Source organism: Liolophura sinensis, chromosome 13, assembly GCF_032854445.1.
Source record: "Liolophura sinensis isolate JHLJ2023 chromosome 13, CUHK_Ljap_v2, whole genome shotgun sequence".
NCBI classification, from domain to species: Eukaryota; Metazoa; Mollusca; class Polyplacophora; order Chitonida; family Chitonidae; genus Liolophura; species Liolophura sinensis.
In genome coordinates this window covers 1,001,703-1,025,250 of record NC_088307.1, presented here as the reverse complement: position 1 = coordinate 1,025,250, position 23,548 = coordinate 1,001,703, and the positions used below count along the sequence as shown (strand labels likewise).

The window sequence follows — 23,548 nt, the reverse complement described above, 5'->3', positions numbered from 1 at the left end:
CCAGGATAAAGATGTTTAGCATTGATGTCCACGGTGATGGTATTTAGCGTTCATGTCCAGAACGATGATATTAAGCATTGATGTCCAGGATGGTGGTATTTAACGTTGATGTCCGGGATGATCGTAGGTAGCTTCAGTGTTCAGGGCGATGACATGTAGATATCCACCTTGATGCTATTTAGCGTGGACGTCAAGGACTAAGATATTTAGCGTTAATGTCCAGGATGATGATATTTAGCGCTGATGTCCAGCATGATGGAAATTAGCGTGAATATCCAGGATGATGGCATTTAGCATTGATGTCCAGGAAGATAAAATTTAGCATCGATGTCCAAGATGATGATATTTAGCATTGGTGTCAGGAACGATGATATTTGGCATTGATGTCCAGGATGATGGTATTTAGCATTGATGTCCGGGATAATGGTGTGTAGCGTTGATGTTCAGGATAAAGATGAGTAGCGTTGATGACCAAGGTGATGGTATTGAGCGTTAATGTCCAGGATAAAGATGCTCAGCGTTGATGTCCACGGTGATGGTATTTAGCGTTCATGTCCAGGATTAAAATGTTTAGTGTTGATGTCCAGGTTGATGGTATTTAGGTTTGATGTTTGGTATGAAGATGTTTAGCGTTGATGTCCTGGCCAGAAAAGCATGATGGTGAAAATGCCTCCTTTCCACAGGAGGTTGCTGATCCCGAAGCGGCCTTCACTTAGGACAGACATGGTGAGGGGCGGTGGTTTCTTCTTTATTCTGATGACAATCATCTACCCAGAAAGCCGACCGTCGTCCCGCAAGCGAAACAGTCCTGCATAAGAACACGAATCAATTATTTATTATGTTATTCTTTATTCTGTTTCGTGGTTGAGGTAGAAAATGAGATAGATCTCATGCAGAAAATGAGATAGATCTCATGCAGAAAATGACATAGATCTCATGCAGAAAATGGCATAGATCTCATGCCGAAAATGACATAGATCTCATGCAGAAAATGAGATAGATCTCATGCAGAAAATGACATAGATCTCATGCAGAAAATGACATAGATCTCATGCCGAAAATGACATAGATCTCATGCAGAAAATGAGATAGATCTCATGCAGAAAATGACACAGATCTCATGTAGAAAATGAGATAGATCTCATGCAGAAAATGACATAGATCTCATGCAGAAAATGACATAGATCTCATGCAGAAAATGAGATAGATCTCATGCAGAAAATGACATAGATCTCATGCAGAAAATGACATAGATCTCATGCAGAAAATGACAGATCTCATGCAGAAAATGAGATAGATTTCATGCAGAAAATAACATAGATCTCATGCAGAAAATGACATAGATCTCATGCAGAAAATGACATAGATCTCATGCAGAAAATGACATAGATCTCATGCAGAAAATGACATAGATCTCATGCAGAAAATGACATAGATCTCATGCAGAAAATGACATAGATCTCATGCAGTTAACGTGGCTGACATCAATCATTAACCATGGTTTCCTATCCATTCGCAAAATCATGGCAATCATTTTTCAATGATTACAATTTTTGGTAGGCCTACATCAATTAAATGCTGTCATTTGTGTTTTTCTTCAGGCCTCATTTGAGCAGATTTAACGTGTGCTAAACGACTTTATTTGTTGTCCTTGTTTCAGCTCTTCTGTTGGCACAAGGAACGAGCTGTGCCCTTGTATTTACAAAGCAACTGTACGAAGTAAACTGTGAGGAAAACACCTATATAGGCACAATCATATTAACAGTAAACGCCAGTGACGCGGACACCGGCCCGCCTGGAGATTTGGTGTTTAGTATAGACCCTCCTAACCCCTGGTTTACAACTGACAATGAGGGTAATGTCAAAGTGAATGCCAAGCTTGACGCCGAGGATCCCAGGCTACCAAGAGTAGTAAGGTTCGTGGTCAGTGCTACTGACCAGGCCCAGCCTTCGCTCACCGCTAAGGCCGATGTGGTCATCAATATCATCGACGTGAACGACCATCGACCAAAGTGGAGTAAGACTCTCTACTCTGCCACGTTGACGGACGGCGATCCTCCGAACAAAAGCGTCATTCACACGAATGCCACGGACGGTGACAGAGACGCCACGTTGGTTTTTAAATTCCACCTAGCCGAGTCTTTCCTGGCGATTAACAGGTCAACAGGGGAGATAACCACTACCAAAACGATTGTAATGTCGGACGTCTTGGCGGATAAAGGCTCTCCCAATTTCGTTGTCAACCTCCGAGCCGACGACGGCCTGTACGTGGAGGGCGCACCGGTTTTGGTAAGTCTAAGCATATGCTTTCTTTCTAACACCACTCGATGTCCTTATGTTTACTCTCCTTACCCACAGCGGGAATAGCCCTACATAAACTCGCTGCCCTCACACTCCTACACCTTGCAACCAGGACAATTCACGTGCCTACCCTATAGTACCAATCCTGTATCATATGAAAACAGTGCACTAACTAAGGCTAGTATTCGGGAGTCTGGATACCAGTAGATCAGTATATGCCAAATAAACTACAATGTTTGGCCAACTGTCTGAACGTACTAACAACACATACAACAACATAGTCCCGAATAAACAATGTTTAACTAATTATCCGTACGTATCGTTAACACATACTACAGCATAGTCCAACATAAACTACAATGTTTGACCAATTGCCAAAACGTAAATACAACACATACTACAACATAGTCCCGAATAAACTACAACGATTGACCAATTGCCAGTATGTAAATGCAACGCATACTAAAACACAGTCCCGAATTACTGAGTATTCCGGTTACATAAGCGGTATCATGTATTCAGTTGGTAATATATAAGCCTATCAGTCAAGTTAATATGAAAACTATTCTAATGGACTATTTTCTTACGCACTCTATTATCATGGCAACAACAGCATTTGGGTAGCTTTCATTATTTTTTACCAAGTGAATGGAAAAGACAATATTTAGAACTAATAATCAGAAAATCCAAATTCTGTGTTTGTAACAGTTTTTGATCGTGGATCGGAATCATTTTCCTCCCGAGTTTAATCCAGTTGTGTACAACGTAACTGTAGAGGAGAACATTTCCGGTGCGGAGCTCGTGACGGTTCTGGCGACAGACGATCGGGAGGAGCCTCGTCAGGAAATCACCTACAGCCTGGGGCTTCAACCCATTCCAGGTACGATTAGCCACATCTGATTATTGTTGAACAGACAGGCTACATGAATATAAGCTAGCTCAGGGGACAATTTCACAAAAAGTCTATAGGCACAGCTAAACCGACTAACTTCATGTAATTCAGTTAGACGACTAGCACTTTTAGTCTAACCCATTTCACAAAGAAAAAATATTTCGCTATCGGCTAAACCTTTTTGTTGTAGACGTTGAAAGTAAGCCCCAGTTCAGGGACAGAGACAGTAAAGTTGACTTTAAAGGTTTATTTATTCATCCTAAAAAATAGGAATAAATCACGGTCTTGAAGCACAAAAGTGTTTTTAATGCTCAAAAACTACTGAAACGCATACGTTGTTGTTGCTTTGCTTCGACCATTTGTTGTGAAAGTTATTGCTCTTGGTTAACAAACTGTGTCAAAAACGAAACTGAGACAGAAATTATCACCTTTTTCTGTTATGTGTATATAGTAATTTAATATATTTAGTTTTTGGATATAATTTAACAATTATCAGCAATGATTCAACCACTGAGACTGATGTAGAACGGCCATATAACCGGCTATGGCAAACCTCCCAAGCTTTAGACTGCTATATACGCCACATAACCGGGTATCCCGTGACCTTCGAAACGTTTTAATATGGGACATTGGTTTTAATCCAAACGATCCACGAGTTTAACCTTTTCCGGCTGATGTTTAGTGCGACCGACACCGAGTGCGACCGACTCGATCAATTCGAAAATGGCGACTGGCTGTCGATGCTCCAGTCACGCTTGTTCGTGTTCACTGTGACGTGATGGTCTTCATTATTCGCGAATAGCTAGGTGATATGAGGCCAGAATTACTACAGGATTGACAGAAGCCTGCTTTGTGACATACAGCTTTGACATGCTGTGTGGTTGGGGGGGGGGGGGGGGGGAGGGGGCGCACTCGAAACGATCTGCACGATGTTCCAAGCTGGTGAATGGAAGAGTACAGATGAGTAATTCAGAAAGTTTGCACTCATCTGCCGCACAACTACTGTATGCGCCATGAAGCTGGCGTTGTCTTTAACATGAGGTAAAATAGCCTCACATCACAATCCCTTCCGAGAACAATCATCAGTAAACATGGTGAAGTATAGTGATAGTTTGGGCTAACGTAACTAGCGTTTCACCTAGATCGTAAAGCATTTGAACGTTGCTAACCGCAATATTCATATCAGCCTGCGGATGGTCGTGGGTCTCGCCCCAGCTCTGCTCACATTCCTCCCACCAGAATGCTTGCCGCCGTCGTATGAGTGAAAAGCTTTTGAGCCCGACGTAAAACACCAATCAAATAAATCAATAAAATAAAGTATGAATGCTATGTCATACGTATCGAAAATGTACATCATTGGCAACTCTACAGAGTATGGACTTCCCTATACCTTGTTAGACACGTCTCTGCTTATACACCTCTTACACGTGTCATCGCAAGGGTGAACAACCTTGAACATAACGGGCAAATAGATCCAAAAATAAGGACGAAAATTATAAAATCAATGTAGCCTGCTTGCTAACAAAAAAAAAAAACGCTCAACGGTTTGTTTTGATTTCAGGGTTAATAGAAATCCACCAGAAGTCAGGCGCTATAACACTGATGGCGCCTCTGGACAGAGAAGGTCCACTAGGTGACAGACTGAGCCTGCTTGTGTTCGCTAATGACGACGGTAACCCTGGCCCTGTCATGACTGGAACAGCGACCCTGTATATTACCGTGGCTGATGTAAATGACAACCCTCCCAGATACGACACCGACGCCTACAGTCTCCTATTACCACAGGTACAGTAGTACATTACTCCTACAACTTACTCTTACCACAGTTAGTCCCACAACCCCAAGTTACCCAAGGTGCCTCTAACAACCTATCCTTAAAACCGGTACCATAATACACTGCACCTACAACCTACTCTTACCAGCGGTACCGCACTACATAGCTCCTACAACGTACTCTTACCACAGGTACTTGCTATACTACTCCTACAACCTCCTCTTACCACAGCTACCGTACTACACTACGCCTTCAACCTCCTGTTACCCCATGTACCTCCTCTTACCACAGCTACCGTACTACACAGCACCTACAACCTCCTGTTACCCCATGTACCGTACTAATACTCCTTCAATCTACTCTTACCACATGTACCCCGCTATACTACTCCCTTGATCTCCTGTTACCCCAGCTACTGTACTAAACTACTTCTACAACCTACCGTTTGCCCAGCTACCGTACTATACTACTCCTACAACCTCTCCTTACCACAGCTACCGTACTACACTACATCTACAAGCTCCTGTTACCCCATGTGCCCCCTCTTACCACGGCTACCGCACTTACTCTTACAGCCTTCCGTTACCACAGCTACTACTCTACTCTTACAACCTACTCCTAACACAGCTACCGTACTACACTACTCCTATAAACTACTTTTACCTCCGGTACTGTAATACACTACTCCTACAACATACTCTTACCACAGCTACCGTAATACACTACTCGTACAACCTACTCTTACAACAGCCAATGTACTACACTACTCTTACAGCCTACCCATACCACAGCTACTGTATTACACTTCTTCTACAGCCTACTCTTATCCAAGGTATATCAGAACAGTCATTATTTGGTCGCTCAGCGGCCGGGTTTCGAGTATTTTAGAATGTCTCGGAACTACGTGGTTACCATGTTTCTCTGTTGGCTCTCCCTTATTTGGTTGCAGCCTTGCGTCAGAAAGTTTTCTGGTAACCAGGGAGGTGCGATGGGGCCTCAGCGGCCTACAGCGGGAAGTTTTCTCCTTAACCACTCTGTCAAGAATTAACCGAAATAACAATTGACTTTCCTAAATTGGCATGTATAATCAACCCTAACTACAGCTAAACTCTCACAGATAAACACGTGGGCTACAATGAACATCCAAAACAATTATGATCTCATGGACAGACTTTTATAATGAACCTTAAATACAGTCAACTTTCCCTGGACTAGTCATCCAAGGTGAGTGAGTGAAATATACTGCTGGTATTGCCTCAATGTTGTAGCTTTTAGTACTTTGTCAATACTATCTTCAAGAGAGCGACTTTCACTGGATTGAATTGTCTTATTCAAAAAATTGTGAATAAAATTCTGATTGATCCAATTTTGAGTCAGTAAATATCTCCACCTTCAAACAGACATACACTTCCGGCCAGCGGTACACACTTCCCACAGCAACCGACCTTGACATTGGTGAGAACGCCAGGATAGAGTACGAGTTGATCTCCGCCGGAAGTGAGGCATTCAGACTGGATAAAGATACTAGTGAGATAATGACCGTGGCGGACTGTGGAGACGACTGTGTAAAGACTGTCAGCTGCTTCTCCCAAAAGGTTAGAGTATATTCATCTCCTGGTCGAGGGAAAATATTATATCTAAAATTCAAGCGGTGTAATAAAGTGACTTGCAGCAGTTTCCGGTCGTACGTGGGAGGGTCTATACGCGAACAAACCTGCCGATAGTCGTGATTGTTCACCTGGCTCTGCGCGGTTTAATATCACCCATAGTCCTGGCCTCCATCGTTTAAGTCAAATGAATCTTCCACGTTTGCACTCCCATGTTGATAATCTGATCCAGACAGATTGACGAAGAAACTGGAGATTTTGATTTTCCCACGTACGGCTGGAGAGGAAGCCAGCATGAGCTGGACTTGAACTGACAGCGACCGCATTGGTGAGAGACTGCTGGGTCATCACACGGCGCTAGCGCGCTAACCAACTGAGCCACGGAACCCTGATGTTCCGATTTTGATATTGATATTGCAATGTTTCCATTCTGATATTAATATTCTGATGTTCTGATTCTGATATTAATATTCTGATGTTCTGATTCTGATATTGATGTTCTGGTGTTCCTTTCTAGTGGTGCTATTCTGGTGTTGATATTCTGATGTTTTCATTCGGGTGTTGATATTCTCATGTTTCGATTCTGGTGTTGATATTCTATTGTTTCGATTTTGGTGTTGATATTCTGATGTTTCGATTCTGGTGTTGATATTCTCATGTTTCGATTCTGGTGTTGATACTCTAATGTTTCGATTCCGGTGTTGGTATTCTAATGTTTCGATTCTGGTGTTAATATTCTAATGTTTTAGTTCTGGTGTTGATATTCTAATGTTTTAGTTCTGGTGTTGATATTCTGATGTTTCGATTCTGGTTTTGATATTCTGATGTTTCGATTCTGGTGTTGATATTCTGATGTTTTCATTCGGATGTTGATATTCTATTGTTTCGATTTTGGTGTTGATATTCTGATGTTTCGATTCTGGTGTTTCGATTCTGGTGTTGATATTCTGATGTTTCCATTCTGGTGTTGATTTTCTGATGTTTCCATTCTGGTATTGATATTCTGATGTTTCCATTCTGGTGTTGATATTCTGATGTTTTGATTCTGGTGTTGATATTCTAATGTTGCCATTCGGGTGTTAATATTCTGATGTTTCCATTCTGGTGTTGATATTCTGGTGTTTCGATTCTGATGTTTCGATTCTGGTGTTGAAATTCTGATGTTTCGATTCTGGTGTTAATATTCTGATGTTTCCATTCTGGTGTTGATATTCTGATGTTTCCATTCTGGTGTTAATATTCTGATGTTTCCATTCCGGTATTGATATGCTAATGTTTCCATTCGCGTGTTGATATTCTGATGTTTCGAATCTGGTATTGATATGCTAATGTTTCCATTCTGGTGTTGATTTTCTGATGTTTCCATTCTGGTGTTGATATTCTGATGTTTCCATTCTGGTATTTATGTTCTAATGTTTGGATTCTGGTGTTGATATTCTGATGTTTCCATTCTGGTGTTGATATTCTGATGTTTCGATTCTGGTATTGATATGCTAATGTTTCCATTCTGGTGTTGACATTTTGATGTTTCGTTTCTGGTGTTGATATTCTGATGTTTCCATTCTGGTGTTCATATTCTAGTGTAATTTGATCCATTTATTCACAGGGGATAATTCCACACTGCCATTTGTCACAAAATCCCAAGTTAAAACCTTTAGAAAATCTTTAGTGTTTTGCAATGAAATTTGATTTACTTGATGGGTATTTTACTGAAGAATATTTTGCTTATACGATGGTGGCTAGCATTATTGTGGGAGGAAATCGGGGAGAGTCCGGGAAACCCACGACTAACCAGAGGTTGCTGTTGGACAAGGTATGGCCGGAGGGGAACGTAATGAATGTTGAAATCTGACATATTTGTTTATTGATGTTAGGGGGGAGGCCAAACTTTTGACTCATACGGTCCAAGAAGTGACTATCCCCTGAATCGTATTTCAAATTTTAACTTACTTCAGAGATGGCTGAGTAGAATCAGCCTTCGAGTGATTGTAGACTGAAAGCAAAACAATGTGCGTTCGTGCTCAGTTCCCAGTTCTGCATACTTACATGAGCCGAGTGTTATAAATACGCGATAATGCTGGCTTCCTCTCCGGCCGTACGTCGGAAGGTCTTCCAGCAACCTGCAGGTGGTCGTGAGTTTTCCCCTGGCTGTGCCTGGTTTCCTCCCAACATAATGATGCCGGCTGTCGTATAAGTGAAATATTCTTGAGTACGGCGTAAAATACCAATAAAATAAATAAAATAGATATAAACACAAGGTATGATCTTGTGTAAGAACGCCTGCTTTAACTCACTTCATCTTTGTTTCTAGATCATAGTATACGCAAAGGACCCTACCAATACGGCCATGAATGACAGTCTTGTGGTGAACGTCATACTGACCCCGCCTGGATTCACCGGAAACAACGTACCCGGTGTCTCTGGTAAGTGAATTTGGTGGTCAGTCCACCGAATGGCATGATGTAAGGGGGCGTGTAAGCAAAACGTTAGGGTAAGCATTTTACCAGATAATCTAAGGCTTCTATAACGTGACGTGACGATGGACACTTTAGTAAACCACGTAATAGAATTAAATAACCTGACAGACTTAAATCAATATCACATACATATCTTAGTGATTTGCTGTCGTCAGTATGCGACTTCATACATGTATACAGAGATGATGAAAAATGTTATGCTGCCAGAGAGTGGCATGGTACATGTACATACATATACAAAGATCAAAAGGCGCTGTATATTTGCTGTTGTCAGCGTGTGGAATTACACACTTTTACATTGTCCTAAAGCGTTTCAAGCATTTTGCTTGATTGTTCCGGGAGGTACCCCATCCTCCAAAACTTGATCAATGTGCAGGGCCAATTACAAGCTTGCACAGAAATGCGAATGTTTGAAGATTTTCAAGAAAATAATCTCCAATTGCAGGTTTGGTAGACTGCTCCCAGGCACCGTTACCTAACAACTACGATCCTAGTTTTTCGGAGAATGTCTACGACATAAAGGTGTACGAAAACGTCTCTATAAACACCGTCATTAAGACTTTGTCAGCCAGTGACCCGGACCGAGGCCAAAGCGGTATTGTCACCTACAATTTGAATTCTCCCTACCTCACCATAGAGCCATCCGGTAACATTTCCATCATCAAAGATGTGGACTTTGAAAACCCCTCGGAAAGAAGAATCTGCGCTGACGTTACGGCCACAGATTTGGGCACGCCTCCTAGGAGTGCAACAACAACGGTCTGTTTGAACGTGATGAATATTAATGATAATAGACCTGAATTTGGTGCCACGGGCTACACGGCCAGTGTAAAGGAAGGCGATCCTCCCGGCACCTCTGTGGCTAATATTACCGCCTCGGATAAAGACGATGACACACTGCGCTTCTCACTGCTGGGTCAGCAGGACTACTTCTCCATTAATCCCACAACAGGGGAGATAACTGTCGCCAAAGCTATAGACGTGGCCGACCTTCTTCAGGGTTCCACCGGTGACATCGTCTCTCTCATGGTCAGAGTAACAGATGGAATTTTCACAAATGACGTCACTGTTACAGTGAGTACTGGACAAACTTAGCCTTGGATTATACAGCTACCTTACACTAAAGTGTGACTTTAAAGTGTGACAAAAGAATTATCTTTTGGTATTACATCTAACTGGGCAGCGCTGTGCAATGACCCAGGAGTCTCTCACAAATGAGTTCAAATCCAGCTTATGCTGGCTTCCACTCAATCCATATGTGGGGAGGTCTGCCAGCAATCTGCTTGTGATTGTGGGTTTCCCACCGGCTCTGCTCGGTTTCCTCCCACCATATTGCTGGCCGCCGTTGTACATGTGAAATATTCTTGAGTACTGCGAAAAACATGGAGACCATGAAGGTCGTGAAAAACCTTGAACGAATGAGAACTATTAAACTAAAACTTACTACTTAAGTCACACTTTTTGCACAGTAAGTGGTTTTAAGTTAAGATTAAGTTTGACAGCAATCTAAGACAGTTTGATTACCCCATGCCCTGTAAAATGAACGGTGTCGGCCGTCTGAGTGGTTAGCGTGCCAGTGCGGGGAAAACACTCAGGCGCCTCCCACCAATGCGATCGTTGTGAAAGTCCTCTCCGGTCGTACCTGGTAAGGTCACCAGCAATCTGCAGGTGGTCGTGAGCTTCCCCCAGACTCTGCTCGGTTTCATCCCACCATAATGTTGGCGGCCGTCGTGTAAGTGAAATTCGGAGTAAAAACTCCAATCAAATAAATTTGATGTATTTATTTATTTGATTATTGTTTTACGCCATATTAAAGAATATGATGGCGGCCAGCATTATGGTGCGGGGAAACCGAGCAGAACCCGGGTGAAACCCACGACATTCTGCAGCCGGCTAGTCAATGGTTACCATCGAACGTGTTTAAAACAGTTGGTTTAGTCAAGACTATTTCTGTTATATCACGCGTCGGGTACCTCCACGTTAAGGATACCTCACATTAAATAAGTCTTAGCGTTAAGGATAACCTACATTAATCAAGTCTCCACGTTAAGGAAACCCTTCATTAAACAAGTCTCCACGTTAAGGATAGACTACATTAACCAAGTCTCCACGTTAAGCATACCCTACATTAAACCAATCTCCACCTTAAGGATACCCTCCAGTAAACAAGTCTCCACATTAAGGATACCCTACATTAAACAAGTCTACACGTTAAGGATACCTAGAGTAAACAAGTCTCCACGTAAAAGATACCCTCCAGTAAACAACTCTTCACGTCAAGCATATCCTACAATAAACAAGTCTTCGTGTTAAGGATACCCTACATTAAACCAATCTCCACCTTAAAGATACCCTACAGTAAACAAGTCTTCGCGTTAAACATACCCTTCAATAAACAAGTCTTCACGTTAAGGATACCCTCCAGTAAACAAGTCTTCGCGTTAAACATACCCTACAATACACAAGTCTTCGCATTAAGGATACCCTCCAGTAAACAAGTCTTCGCGTTAAACATACCCAACAATAAACAAGTCTTCGCGTTAAGGATACTTTACAGTAAACAAGCCTCCACGTAAAAGATACCCTACGGTAAGCAAGTCTCCACGTTAAGGATACCCTACCGTAAACCAATCTCCACCTTAAGGTAAGCTCTAGTAAACAAGTGTTCACGTCAAGCATACCCTACAATACACAAGTCTTCGCGTTAAGGATACCCTACAGTAAACAAATCTCCACGTAAAAGATACCCTACAGTAAACAAGTCTTCGCGTTAAGGATGCCCCACAGTAAACAAATCTTCACGTTAAGGATACCCTACGTTAAACAAATCTCCACGTTAAAGATACCCTACAGTAATCAAATCTCCACGTTAAGGAAAGCCTACAGTAAACAAGTCTCCATGTTAAGCATACCCGACAGTAAACAAGTCTCCACGTAAAAGGTACCTACAGTAAACAAATCTTCACGTTAAGGATACCCTACATTAAAGAAGTCTCCACATTAAAGATACCGAACAGTAAAAAATTCCTGACGTTAAGCATACCCTACAGTAAACAAGTCTTCACGTTAAGGATACCCTACCGTAAACCAATCTCCACCTTAAGGTAAGCTCTAGTAAACAAGTGTTCACGTCAAGCATATCCTACAATACACAAGTCTTCGCGTTAAGGATACCCTCCAGTAAACAAGTCTTTGCGTTAAACATACCCAACAATAAACAAGTCTTCGCGTTAAGGATACTTTACAGTAAACAAGCCTCCACGTAAAAGATACCCTACGGTAAGCAAGTCTCCACGTTAAGGATACCCTACCGTAAACCAATCTCCACCTTAAGGTAAGCTCTAGTAAACAAGTGTTCACGTCAAGCATACCCTACAATACACAAGTCTTCGCGTTAAGGATACCCTACAGTAAACAAATCTCCACGTGAAAGATACCCTACAGTAAACAAGTCTTCGAGTTAAGGATACCCCACAGTAAACAAATCTTCACGTTAAGGATACCCTACGTTAAACAAATCTCCACGTTAAGGATACCCTACAGTAAACAAGTCTCCATGTTAAGCATACCCGACAGTAAACAAGTCTCCACGTAAAAGGTACCTACAGTAAACAAATCTTCACGTTAAGGATACCCTACATTAAAGAAGTCTCCACATTAAAGATACCGAACAGTAAAAAATTCCTGACGTTAGGCATACCCTACAATAAACAAGTCTTCACGTTAAGGATACCCTACATTAAACCAGTCTCCACGTTAAAGATACCGAACAGTAAGCAAGCAAACGTTAAATATACCTGCACCGTACAGTAAATACACATTACTGTTACAGGAGCGGAAATGAAATTGTGATAACTTATTTTTATTTCCATCAACACAGGTAAAGGTTGAAGACAAGAACAGATATCCACCCGTGTTTGACGTCCCAGTATACAACGTGACGGTCGAAGAGAACAGATCTGGTGTAGGCCTGGTGACGGTCCGAGCCACTGACAACCGAGAGGTGCCTCACCAGCAAGTAACCTACCTCTTGGGAAACGTACCTAGTCTAGGTATGTAGTCAGAGATTACGTGTTAAACGATTAAAGACGTAGACTGTGAGGTTTCTATACTTGTAGTTGCGGAAAGTATTTATTTTGTGAACGTTTTTGGTTCGACGAGACTCAGAACAGGTTAGTTGATTATGGGGACCAGTCGGTTGACATAAATTTACGCTAGGGAAGATTTAATGCGCGTGTGAAGATGGGGTAAATGGAGATGGGGATGGCTTACCGTCGATCCGTCACATTAAAAGCAGTTATTTCCCGTAACTTTCCCCAACACTTCTTGTTGATCGATACCGAGAGTTACATTCCGCAAATATCATTGTATCCTGGACGAAGATCCCTCCATGCGTGTTGGCAAGAATAAGATTTTTTGAATTATTAAATTGGTGTTTAAAGCCATACTAGACACTTTTGCATATATTCTGCCGTAGTCAGGTTTATAGCGGGCGGAAACTGAAAATGAGATTCCCGCAATAAACCGAGCGTCCTTCACTAAACACTTGATAAACACCCTAACTTAAGGCTTCTACCAAATCAGCCAGGATCCCACTGACCAGACGCCAGTCAGTGGTTGATTTTGGGCGTTGTACCAGCATTATCCCACTGATAAATGATAGGCTTATCAATACGACAAAATTTTCATTTGACTCTTTTTGTCCACTTTGATATGAGGTCAGTTACACGTATGTGGAAGGAATCACCGTTGAATACTTAGAATTATCAGTGGATAAGTAACTATCACTGGATGCGTAAATATTATTGAATGTGTGACTAGCACTGGATGTGCAACTATCATTGGCCGTGTAACTATCATTGGATGTGTGCCTATCATTGGCTGTGTATCTATCATTGGATGTGTGACTATCATTGGATGTGTAACTATCATTGGATGTGTAACTATCATTGGATTTGTAACTGTCATTGAATGCGTGACTATCATTGGATGTGTGACTATCATTGGCTGTGTAACTATCATTGGATGTGTGACTATCACTGGCTGTGTAACTATCATTGGATGTGTGACTATCATTGGATGTGTAACTATCATTGGATGTGTGACTATCATTGGATGTGTAACTATCATTGGATGTGTGACTATCATTGGATGTGTAGCTATCATTGGATGTGTAACTATCATTGGATGTGTGACTATCATTGGATGTGTAACTATCATTGGATGTGTGACTATCATTGGATGTGTAACTATCATTGGAAGGGGCCTCCGTGGCTCAGTCGGTTAGCGCGCTAGCGCAGCGTAATGACCTAGGAGCCTCTCACCAATGCGGTCGCTGTGAGTTCAAGTCCAGCTCATGCTGGCTTCCTCTCCGGCCGTAAGTGGGAAGGTCTGCCAGCAACCTGCGGATGGTCGTGGGTTTCCCCGGGCTTTGCCCGGTTTCCATCCACCATAATGCTGGCCGCCGTCGTATAAGTGAAATATTCTTGAGTACGGCGTAAAACACCAATCAAAAAAAAAAAAAAAAAAAATATCATTGGATGTGTAACTATCATTGAATGTGTGACTATCATTGGATGTGTGACTATCATTGGATGTGTAACTATCATTGGATGTGTAACTATCATTGGATGTGTAACTATCATTGAATGTGTGACTATCATTGGATGTGTAAATATCACTGGTACGAAAGAATGAATGCTTGGGGTTTAACGGCTGACTTAATGATTTAATACTGTTTCTTCTTATTTCGTTGCTCTGACCTCACGGTGCTGGGCGCCAAGCAGGGCAAGAACAAACACCATTTTTATAGCCTGTGGTATTACACGACCCCAGTTTGAAGCCGGTCTCCCGATTTCAGTCATCATTGGATGTGTAACTATCACCGGATGTATAACTTTCACTGGATTTCTTACCTCTAAGGTGGCCTAATGGTTAGAGCGTCATCCTCGAAGTCCAGAGACCGGAGATCAAAATAGGACTAGCTGGCCCGATGTCAGTATATTGTGACTGGGTGTGATGTCATATTTGGTGTCTTCGGCATTGAACTTCAGCGACGACAACACTTATGCGGCATGGACTTGCCACAAGAAAACACAGTACATGTACACACGCCTAATGAATTTTCGCCGTCATATGGTGAAAAATTGTTAAGTGCGTAGTAAACCCCCAAGCATACTACCATTCTTGCTTTTGTCTGTCGTTACAGGGTTGATATCTATAAACCCAACGTCAGGAACGGTAACTCTGGTGGCGCCTCTGGACAGAGAAGGTCCACTGGGTGACAGACTTAGCCTCCTTTTGTACGCCGTTGACGACGGTAACCCTGGCCCGGTGATGACTGGCACAGCTACTCTCTCCATCACCGTGACTGATGTCAATGACAACCCTCCCAGATACGACACCGACTCCTACAACCTCCTGTTACCACAGGTACCGTACTACACTACTCCTACTACCTCCTCTTACCACAAAAACCGTACTGCATTACTCCTACAACCTCCCGTTACTACAAAAACCGTACTGCATTACTCCTACAACCTACTCTTGCCACAGATACCGTACTGCACTACTCCTACAACCTACTCTTACGACAAAAACCGTACCGCACCACTCCTACATCCTAATCTTACCACAGCTACCCTTCTCTTACCACAAGTACCGTACTGCACTACTCCTACATCCTACTGTTGCCACATGTACAGTACTGCACTACTCCTACATCCTACTGTTACCACATGTACAGTACTGCACTACTCCTACAACCTACTCTTATCACAAAAGCCGTACTGCACTACTCCTACAACCTACTCTTATCACAAAAACCGTACTGCACTACTCCTACAACCTACTCTTATCACAAAAGCCGTACTGCACTACTACTACAACATCCAACTACATGTATGACACTCTCGTTGCAGCTTTGGTTTTAATCTTTATCTTGTAATTTTTATGTTGAAAAATCAAACAATTCGTTCGGTGCATTTCGGATACCGGATACAAATACCCACGCTTTTTTTTTCTGAAATAAAGATATCATATACCATTTCACAATTGCCGTGGACTGATTTAACTTATCGGGCTACATGTATTAGAGAACTCTGGACCGTGATACATACTAATAATATAAAACACTGCAGCATGTAGCATAATACACTCCATATAAAACACTGCAGAATATAGCACAATACACTGTGTATAAAACACTGCAGCATATAGTACAATACACTCTGTATAACAAATTGCAACATATAGCATAATACACTCTGTATAAAACACTGCAGCATATAGTACAATACACTCTGTATAACAAATTGCAACATATAGCATAATACACGCTGTATAAAACACTGCAGCATATAGTACAATACACTCTGTATAACAATTGCAACATATAGCATAATACACTCTGTGTAAAACACTGCAGCATATAGTACAATACACTCTGTATAAAACACTGCAGCATATAGCATAATACACTCTGTATAAAACACTGCAGCATATAGCATAATACACTCTGTATAAAACACTGCAGCATATAGCATAATACACTCTGTATAAAACACTGCCTCCTATAGCATAATACACACTGTATAAAACACTGCAGCATATAGCATAATACACTCTGTATAAAACACTGCAGCATATAGCATAATACACTCTGTATAAAACACTGCAGCATACAGCATAATACACTCTGTATAAAACACTGCCTCCTATAGCATAATACACTCTGTATAAAACACTGCAGAATATAGCATAATACACACTGTATAAAACACTGCAGCATATAGCATAATACACTCTGTATAAAACACTGCAGCATATAGTACAATACACTCTGTATAACAAATTGCAACATATAGCATACTACACTCTGTATAAAACACTGCAGCATATAGCATAATACACTCTGTATAAAACACTGCAGCATATAGCACAATACACTGTGTATAAAACACTGCAGCATATAGTACAATACACTCTGTATAACAAATTGCAACATATAGCATAATACACTCTGTATAAAACACTGCAGCATATAGCATAATACACTCTGTATAAAACACTGCAGCATATAGTACAATACACTCTGTATAATAAATTGCAACATATAGCATAATACACTCTGTAGAAAACACTTGCAGCATATAGCATAATACACTCTGTATAAAACACTGCAGCATGTAGCATAATACACTCTGTATAAAACACTGCAGAATATAGCATAATACACTCTGTATGAAACACTGCAGCATATAGCATAATACGCTCTGTATAAAACACTGCAGCATATAGCATAAAACACTGCAGCATATAGCATAATACGCTCTGTATAAAACACTGCAGCATATAGCATAATACACTCTGTATAAAACACTGCAGAATATAGCATAATACACTCTGTATAAAACACTGTAGAATATAGCATAATACACTCTGTATAAAACACTGCAGAATATAGCATAATACACTCTGTATAAAACACTGCAGAATATAGCATAATACACTCTGTATGAAACACTGCAGCATATAGCATAATACGCTCTGTATAAAACACTGCAGCATTAAGCATAAAACACTGCAGCATATAGCATAATACGCTCTGTATAAAACACTGCAGCATATAGCATAATACACTCTGTATAAAACACTGCAGAATATAGCATAATACACTCTGTATAAAACACTGTAGAATATAGCATAATACACTCTGTATAAAACACTGCAGCATATAGCATAATACACTCTGTATAAAACACTGCAGCATATAGTACAATACACTCTGTATAAAGCACTGCCTCCTATAGCATAATACACTCTGTATAAAAAACTGCCTCCTATAGCATAATACACACTGTATAAAACACTGCAGCATGTAGCATAATACACTCTGTATAAAACACTGCAGAATATAGCATAATACACTCTGTATGAAACACTGCAGCATATAGCATAATACGCTCTGTATAAAACACTGCAGCATATAGCATAATACACTCTGTATAAAACACTGCAGAATATAGCATAATACACTCTGTATAAAACACTGCAGAATATAGCATAATACACTCTGTATAAAACACTTGCAGCATATAGCATAATACACTCTGTATAAAACACTGCAGCATGTAGCATAATACACTCTGTATAAAACACTGCAGAATATAGCATAATACACTCTGTATAAAACACTGCAGCATATAGTACAATACACTCTGTATAACAAATTGCAACATATAGCATAATACACTCTGTATAAAACACTGCAGCATATAGTACAATACACTCTGTATAACAAATTGCAACATATAGCATAATACACGCTGTATAAAACACTGCAGCATATAGTACAATACACTCTGTATAACAATTGCAACATATAGCATAATACACTCTGTGTAAAACACTGCAGCATATAGTACAATACACTCTGTATAAAACACTGCAGCATATAGCATAATACACTCTGTATAAAACACTGCAGCATATAGCATAATACACTCTGTATAAAACACTGCCTCCTATAGCATAATACACACTGTATAAAACACTGCAGCATATAGCATAATACACTCTGTATAAAACACTGCAGCATATAGCATAATACACTCTGTATAAAACACTGCAGCATACAGCATAATACACTCTGTATAAAACACTGCCTCCTATAGCATAATACACTCTGTATAAAACACTGCAGAATATAGCATAATACACACTGTATAAAACACTGCAGCATATAGCATAATACACTCTGTATAAAACACTGCAGCATATAGTACAATACACTCTGTATAACAAATTGCAACATATAGCATACTACACTCTGTATAAAACACTGCAGCATATAGCATAATACACTCTGTATAAAACACTGCAGCATATAGCACAATACACTGTGTATAAAACACTGCAGCATATAGTACAATACACTCTGTATAACAAATTGCAACATATAGCATAATACACTCTGTATAAAACACTGCAGCATATAGCATAATACACTCTGTATAAAACACTGCAGCATATAGTACAATACAATCTGTATAATAAATTGCAACATATAGCATAATACACTCTGTAGAAAACACTTGCAGCATATAGCATAATACACTCTGTATAAAACACTGCAGCATGTAGCATAATACACTCTGTATAAAACACTGCAGAATATAGCATAATACACTCTGTATGAAACACTGCAGCATATAGCATAATACGCTCTGTATAAAACACTGCAGCATATAGCATAAAACACTGCAGCATATAGCATAATACGCTCTGTATAAAACACTGCAGCATATAGCATAAAACACTGCAGCATATAGCATTATACGCTCTGTATAAAACACTGCAGCATATAGCATAATACACTCTGTATAAAACACTGCAGAATATAGCATAATACACTCTGTATAAAGCACTGTAGAATATAGCATAATACACTCTGTATAAAACACTGCAGCATGTAGCATAATACACTCTGTATAAAACACTGCAGAATATAGCATAATACACTCTGTATGAAACACTGCAGCATATAGCATAATACACTCTGTATAAAACACTGCAGCATATAGCATAAAACACTGCAGCATATAGCATAATACGCTCTGTATAAAACACTGCAGCATATAGCATAATACACTCTGTATAAAACACTGCAGAATATAGCATAATACACTCTGTATAAAACACTGTAGAATATAGCATAATACACTCTGTATAAAACACTGCAGCATATAGCATAATACACTCTGTATAAAACACTGCAGCATATAGTACAATACACTCTGTATAAAGCACTGCCTCCTATAACATAATACACTCTGTATAAAAAACTGCCTCCTATAGCATAATACACACTGTATAAAACACTGCAGCATGTAGCATAATACACTCTGTATAAAACACTGCAGAATATAGCATAATACACTCTGTATAAAACACTGCAGCATATAGCATAATACGCTCTGTATAAAACACTGCAGCATATAGCATAATACACTCTGTATAAAACACTGCAGAATATAGCATAATACACTCTGTATAAAACACTGCAGAATATAGCATAATACACTCTGTATAAAACACTTGCAGCATATAGCATAATACACTCTGTATAAAACACTGCAGCATGTAGCATAATACACTCTGTATAAAACACTGCAGAATATAGCATAATACACTCTGTATAAAACACTGCAGCATATAGCATAATACACTCTGTATAAAACACTGCAGCATATAGCATAATACACTCTGTATAAAACACTGCAGAATATAGCAGAATACACTCTGTATGAAACACTGCAGCATATAGCATAATACGCTCTAACTTCATGACTTCTATTTTAGTTGTAGTGTTAAGCTTCAACTCATTAGAGCCATTCTCGTAGCTTACTGTAGTAAGCGTGTGTGTATAAGTATTTAGTCTGTGTTCATGCACTGATTCAAACGTTTTCTTCTTCTTTTCACACATAAAACAAATCTGATTAAATGATGACATACATGACATAAATGATGAATACTTTTCCTTCAAAAAGACGTATACTTCCGGCCAGCGGTACGCAACTTCCACAGCAACTGACCTTGACATTGGTGAGAACGCAAGGATAGAGTACGAGTTGATCTCCAGTGCAAGCGGGGCGTTCAGACTGGATAAAGATACGAGTGAGATAACCACCGTGGCGGACTGGTGGAGACGACTGTGTAAAGACCGTCAGCTGCTTCTCGCAAAAGGTCAGTTCATCCACAATCACTTCCGTTGTATTTTACGGCATCACAAAGGTTAAATAGCCTGATAATAGAGTAGTGCGCTCATAAGATGGAATAAATTCTGAGAAGTCACTTATTTCATGTTTCAGTATATCGACAAAATTTTAGTTGTCGACTTCAGGATACTCCAGGTTACTCCTTAAGACGACAGATAAAATTTTGTAGGCATACTGAAACGTCAAATATGGGACTTCTCACTTTTCTTATAGTATCTATGCTTTTGCAATATGCTAAGAGCCAGTAATGTGGGCATGTATGATGGTTCAAGTCATAATTAGCCCGTAATATCACAACATACAGAACACAGTTTAATGCTTTAAGTTTTAAGGAATCAGTTTGTTAATAATTCGAATATTTATTTATTTAATTACTTATTGATTTGGGGTTTTACGCCATGCTCAAGAATATTTCCAATTACACGGCTGGGTTCAGCATGATGATAGCAGGAAACCAGACAGTGCCCGGTGCTAGCAGGTAACCAGTATAAGGACGAATTGACAGGTCTACTACTGGCCTCCATCGGACTTCCATGCATTGTGCGGAACATGCCTCCAATCAGCATTCACTTTTAGTTTTACCGTCGTCCCTGTTGTTTCATTTAACTCAGGCAGAGTAAATGAATAATTATCACATGTATGAAGTGTGAGATGAACGATGTCGGACTTTTCAGTGAGCTGTGTTTGGTATTATTGTATATTTAAGTGTTTGACTGTATCAGTACATGCAACATCAGTTGTTGCATTAATTATCCAATCATTCCATGAATCAATTATGTATTCAACCAAATATTCAATCAGGCGTGTATTTTATCAACAGCTTAGGGTCCGGGCATTTAACCCGAATATGCCCTCAAGAAATGAAGTGTTGGATATCAATATGGCCCTTCTACGTCCTGGGGACGATGGTAGCTCCATACAGGATGTTTTACGTAAGTACAAGGAAACGCGCCAGTGACCCAATGTCAGATCACATGCTGGTCCGTTTCCATGGTTACATTATATGTCCATCACACCTTTTCTGCATTAGTTGGTAGTTTAAAACTATCCACATTCGAGGGACAAGCTTCATATGGAAATGGCTTCCTTCTCTGTCAAAGATACATAATTGAGTCATTTTATGTGTCTTGTGTTTTATCTGGGCAAAAGAGTCTTGTCAAACCTTACCCGAAAGTGCTAAGTTGCGTGCATTTATTAACGTATTTTGTAATTGTTGATAACAGTACATGTAGTTCATTAATTAAGACAATATTTAATTTCAAATAGTTCCGCCTAAGGTGTGCTGAAGCCAAAAAATAGGTCACTGACTTTTTTTGAAAAGACGCGTTTGGAGAAAATGGTAGGATCCCTATTGTCCATGTTATCCAATACTCTGGACTACGCTTGTTATTTGATCCCAAATGCCAAACATCTGTTTTTAGGATTGCAAGGGTTTAGATTTGTTAGGAACAGCCTGAACAAACTTCTGACTTCTGACCTGCTATTCACACCGGGGTATACACAGCCGTGTTAAGTGCCATTCACACCTGGATATAAAGAGCCGTGTCAAGTGTCCATTCACACCTGGGTACATATAACCAGTTATCAAACTGTTCTCGGTGCCCACGGTTAAATTGTTCTGACATACTTGTGCGTGTAAGCGTCAACGGGAAACATGCCAAATGTTGTACATGGAGATTACATTTGAACCGCATATGAGCTGTTAAATTCTATTGGTCACACTTTAACATATGCCGTGCACATACATGGATATTTTTAATATATATATATAATTGTGTAGACAATCATGTGGTATATTATGGTCCACGGCATAATGTAAGACCGCAAAACTAGCAATCTGCTAGGGGTACGTGTATACAAGGATCACATGTACGTGCATACTAGGTGTACTTGTATACAAGGGGTACATGTATACTGGGGTACTTTTATACAAGGGGTACGTGTATACAAGGGGAACGACTATACTAGGGGTACGTGTATATTAGGCGTGCGTGAATACTAGGGTTACGTCAACACCAGGGGTACGTGTATACTAGGGGTACATGCATACTAGATCTCAAATAAACTTGCTATTCACTTGAAGTGTTGATAATTCATACGTGTTTTACAGGTTTGGCGGACTGTTCCACTGCCTCATCCCCCAACGTGCACCCGCCAAAATTCTCCCGGCAGACATACGAGGTTAACATCACTGAGAACATGCCTGTCAATTACGTGCTGCTTGTGACGTCCGCCAGTGACGCGGACAGCGGGCTCAGTGGCAAAGTTGTGTACACCGTTAATTCTCCTTATTTTAACATAGGACCTTCTGGAAACATTTCAACCAGTACAGTGCTGGATTTTGAAAACCCATCGGAAAGGAGAATATGTTTTGAGGTAATGGCCACGGATCTGGGCGTTCCACCCATGAGCGCAACAGCAGCAGTCTGCGTGACGGTGACGAACCTGAACGATAATCCGCCTGTGTTTAATCCGAAGTTTTACCGCGTTCTCGTTGAGCACGGAGATCCGGTGGACACAATCCTTACGCAGATGTCGGTCACGGATGAAGACGGCGTGACGGGTCTGAGGTTCGATCTCATCACCCCATCTCAGTACTTCGAGATAAACCCCGCGAATGGTGAGCTGTCTGTCTCCAAAGTCATCAATATAACAGATCTTCTATACAGCACCGCCAATGAACAGCTCTCACTGCGCGTGCGCGTCACGGATGGAACATT

The 23,548-nt window shown here is 40.5% G+C and overlaps 1 protein-coding gene and 1 long non-coding RNA gene across 2 annotated transcripts; both read left to right on the top strand.

Moving 5' to 3' along the window:
• Positions 1-367: 367 nt before the first annotated feature.
• Positions 368-23,279, top strand: LOC135480365 (protocadherin-like wing polarity protein stan; the record flags this gene model as incomplete). The annotated part of the gene is made up of 9 exons (XM_064760195.1): positions 368-398; positions 1,661-2,289; positions 8,886-8,997; positions 9,497-10,125; positions 12,932-13,103; positions 15,260-15,483; positions 20,601-20,846; positions 21,649-21,760; positions 22,939-23,279. Coding segments are annotated over exons 1-9 (2,496 nt in total), but the record flags the coding sequence as incomplete, so codon positions are not given.
• Positions 3,148-6,413, top strand: LOC135480798 (uncharacterized). The gene is made up of 3 exons (XR_010445965.1): positions 3,148-3,181; positions 4,755-4,978; positions 6,368-6,413. It is a non-coding gene; the product is annotated as an uncharacterized LOC135480798 (long non-coding RNA).
• Positions 23,280-23,548: the final 269 nt, after the last annotated feature.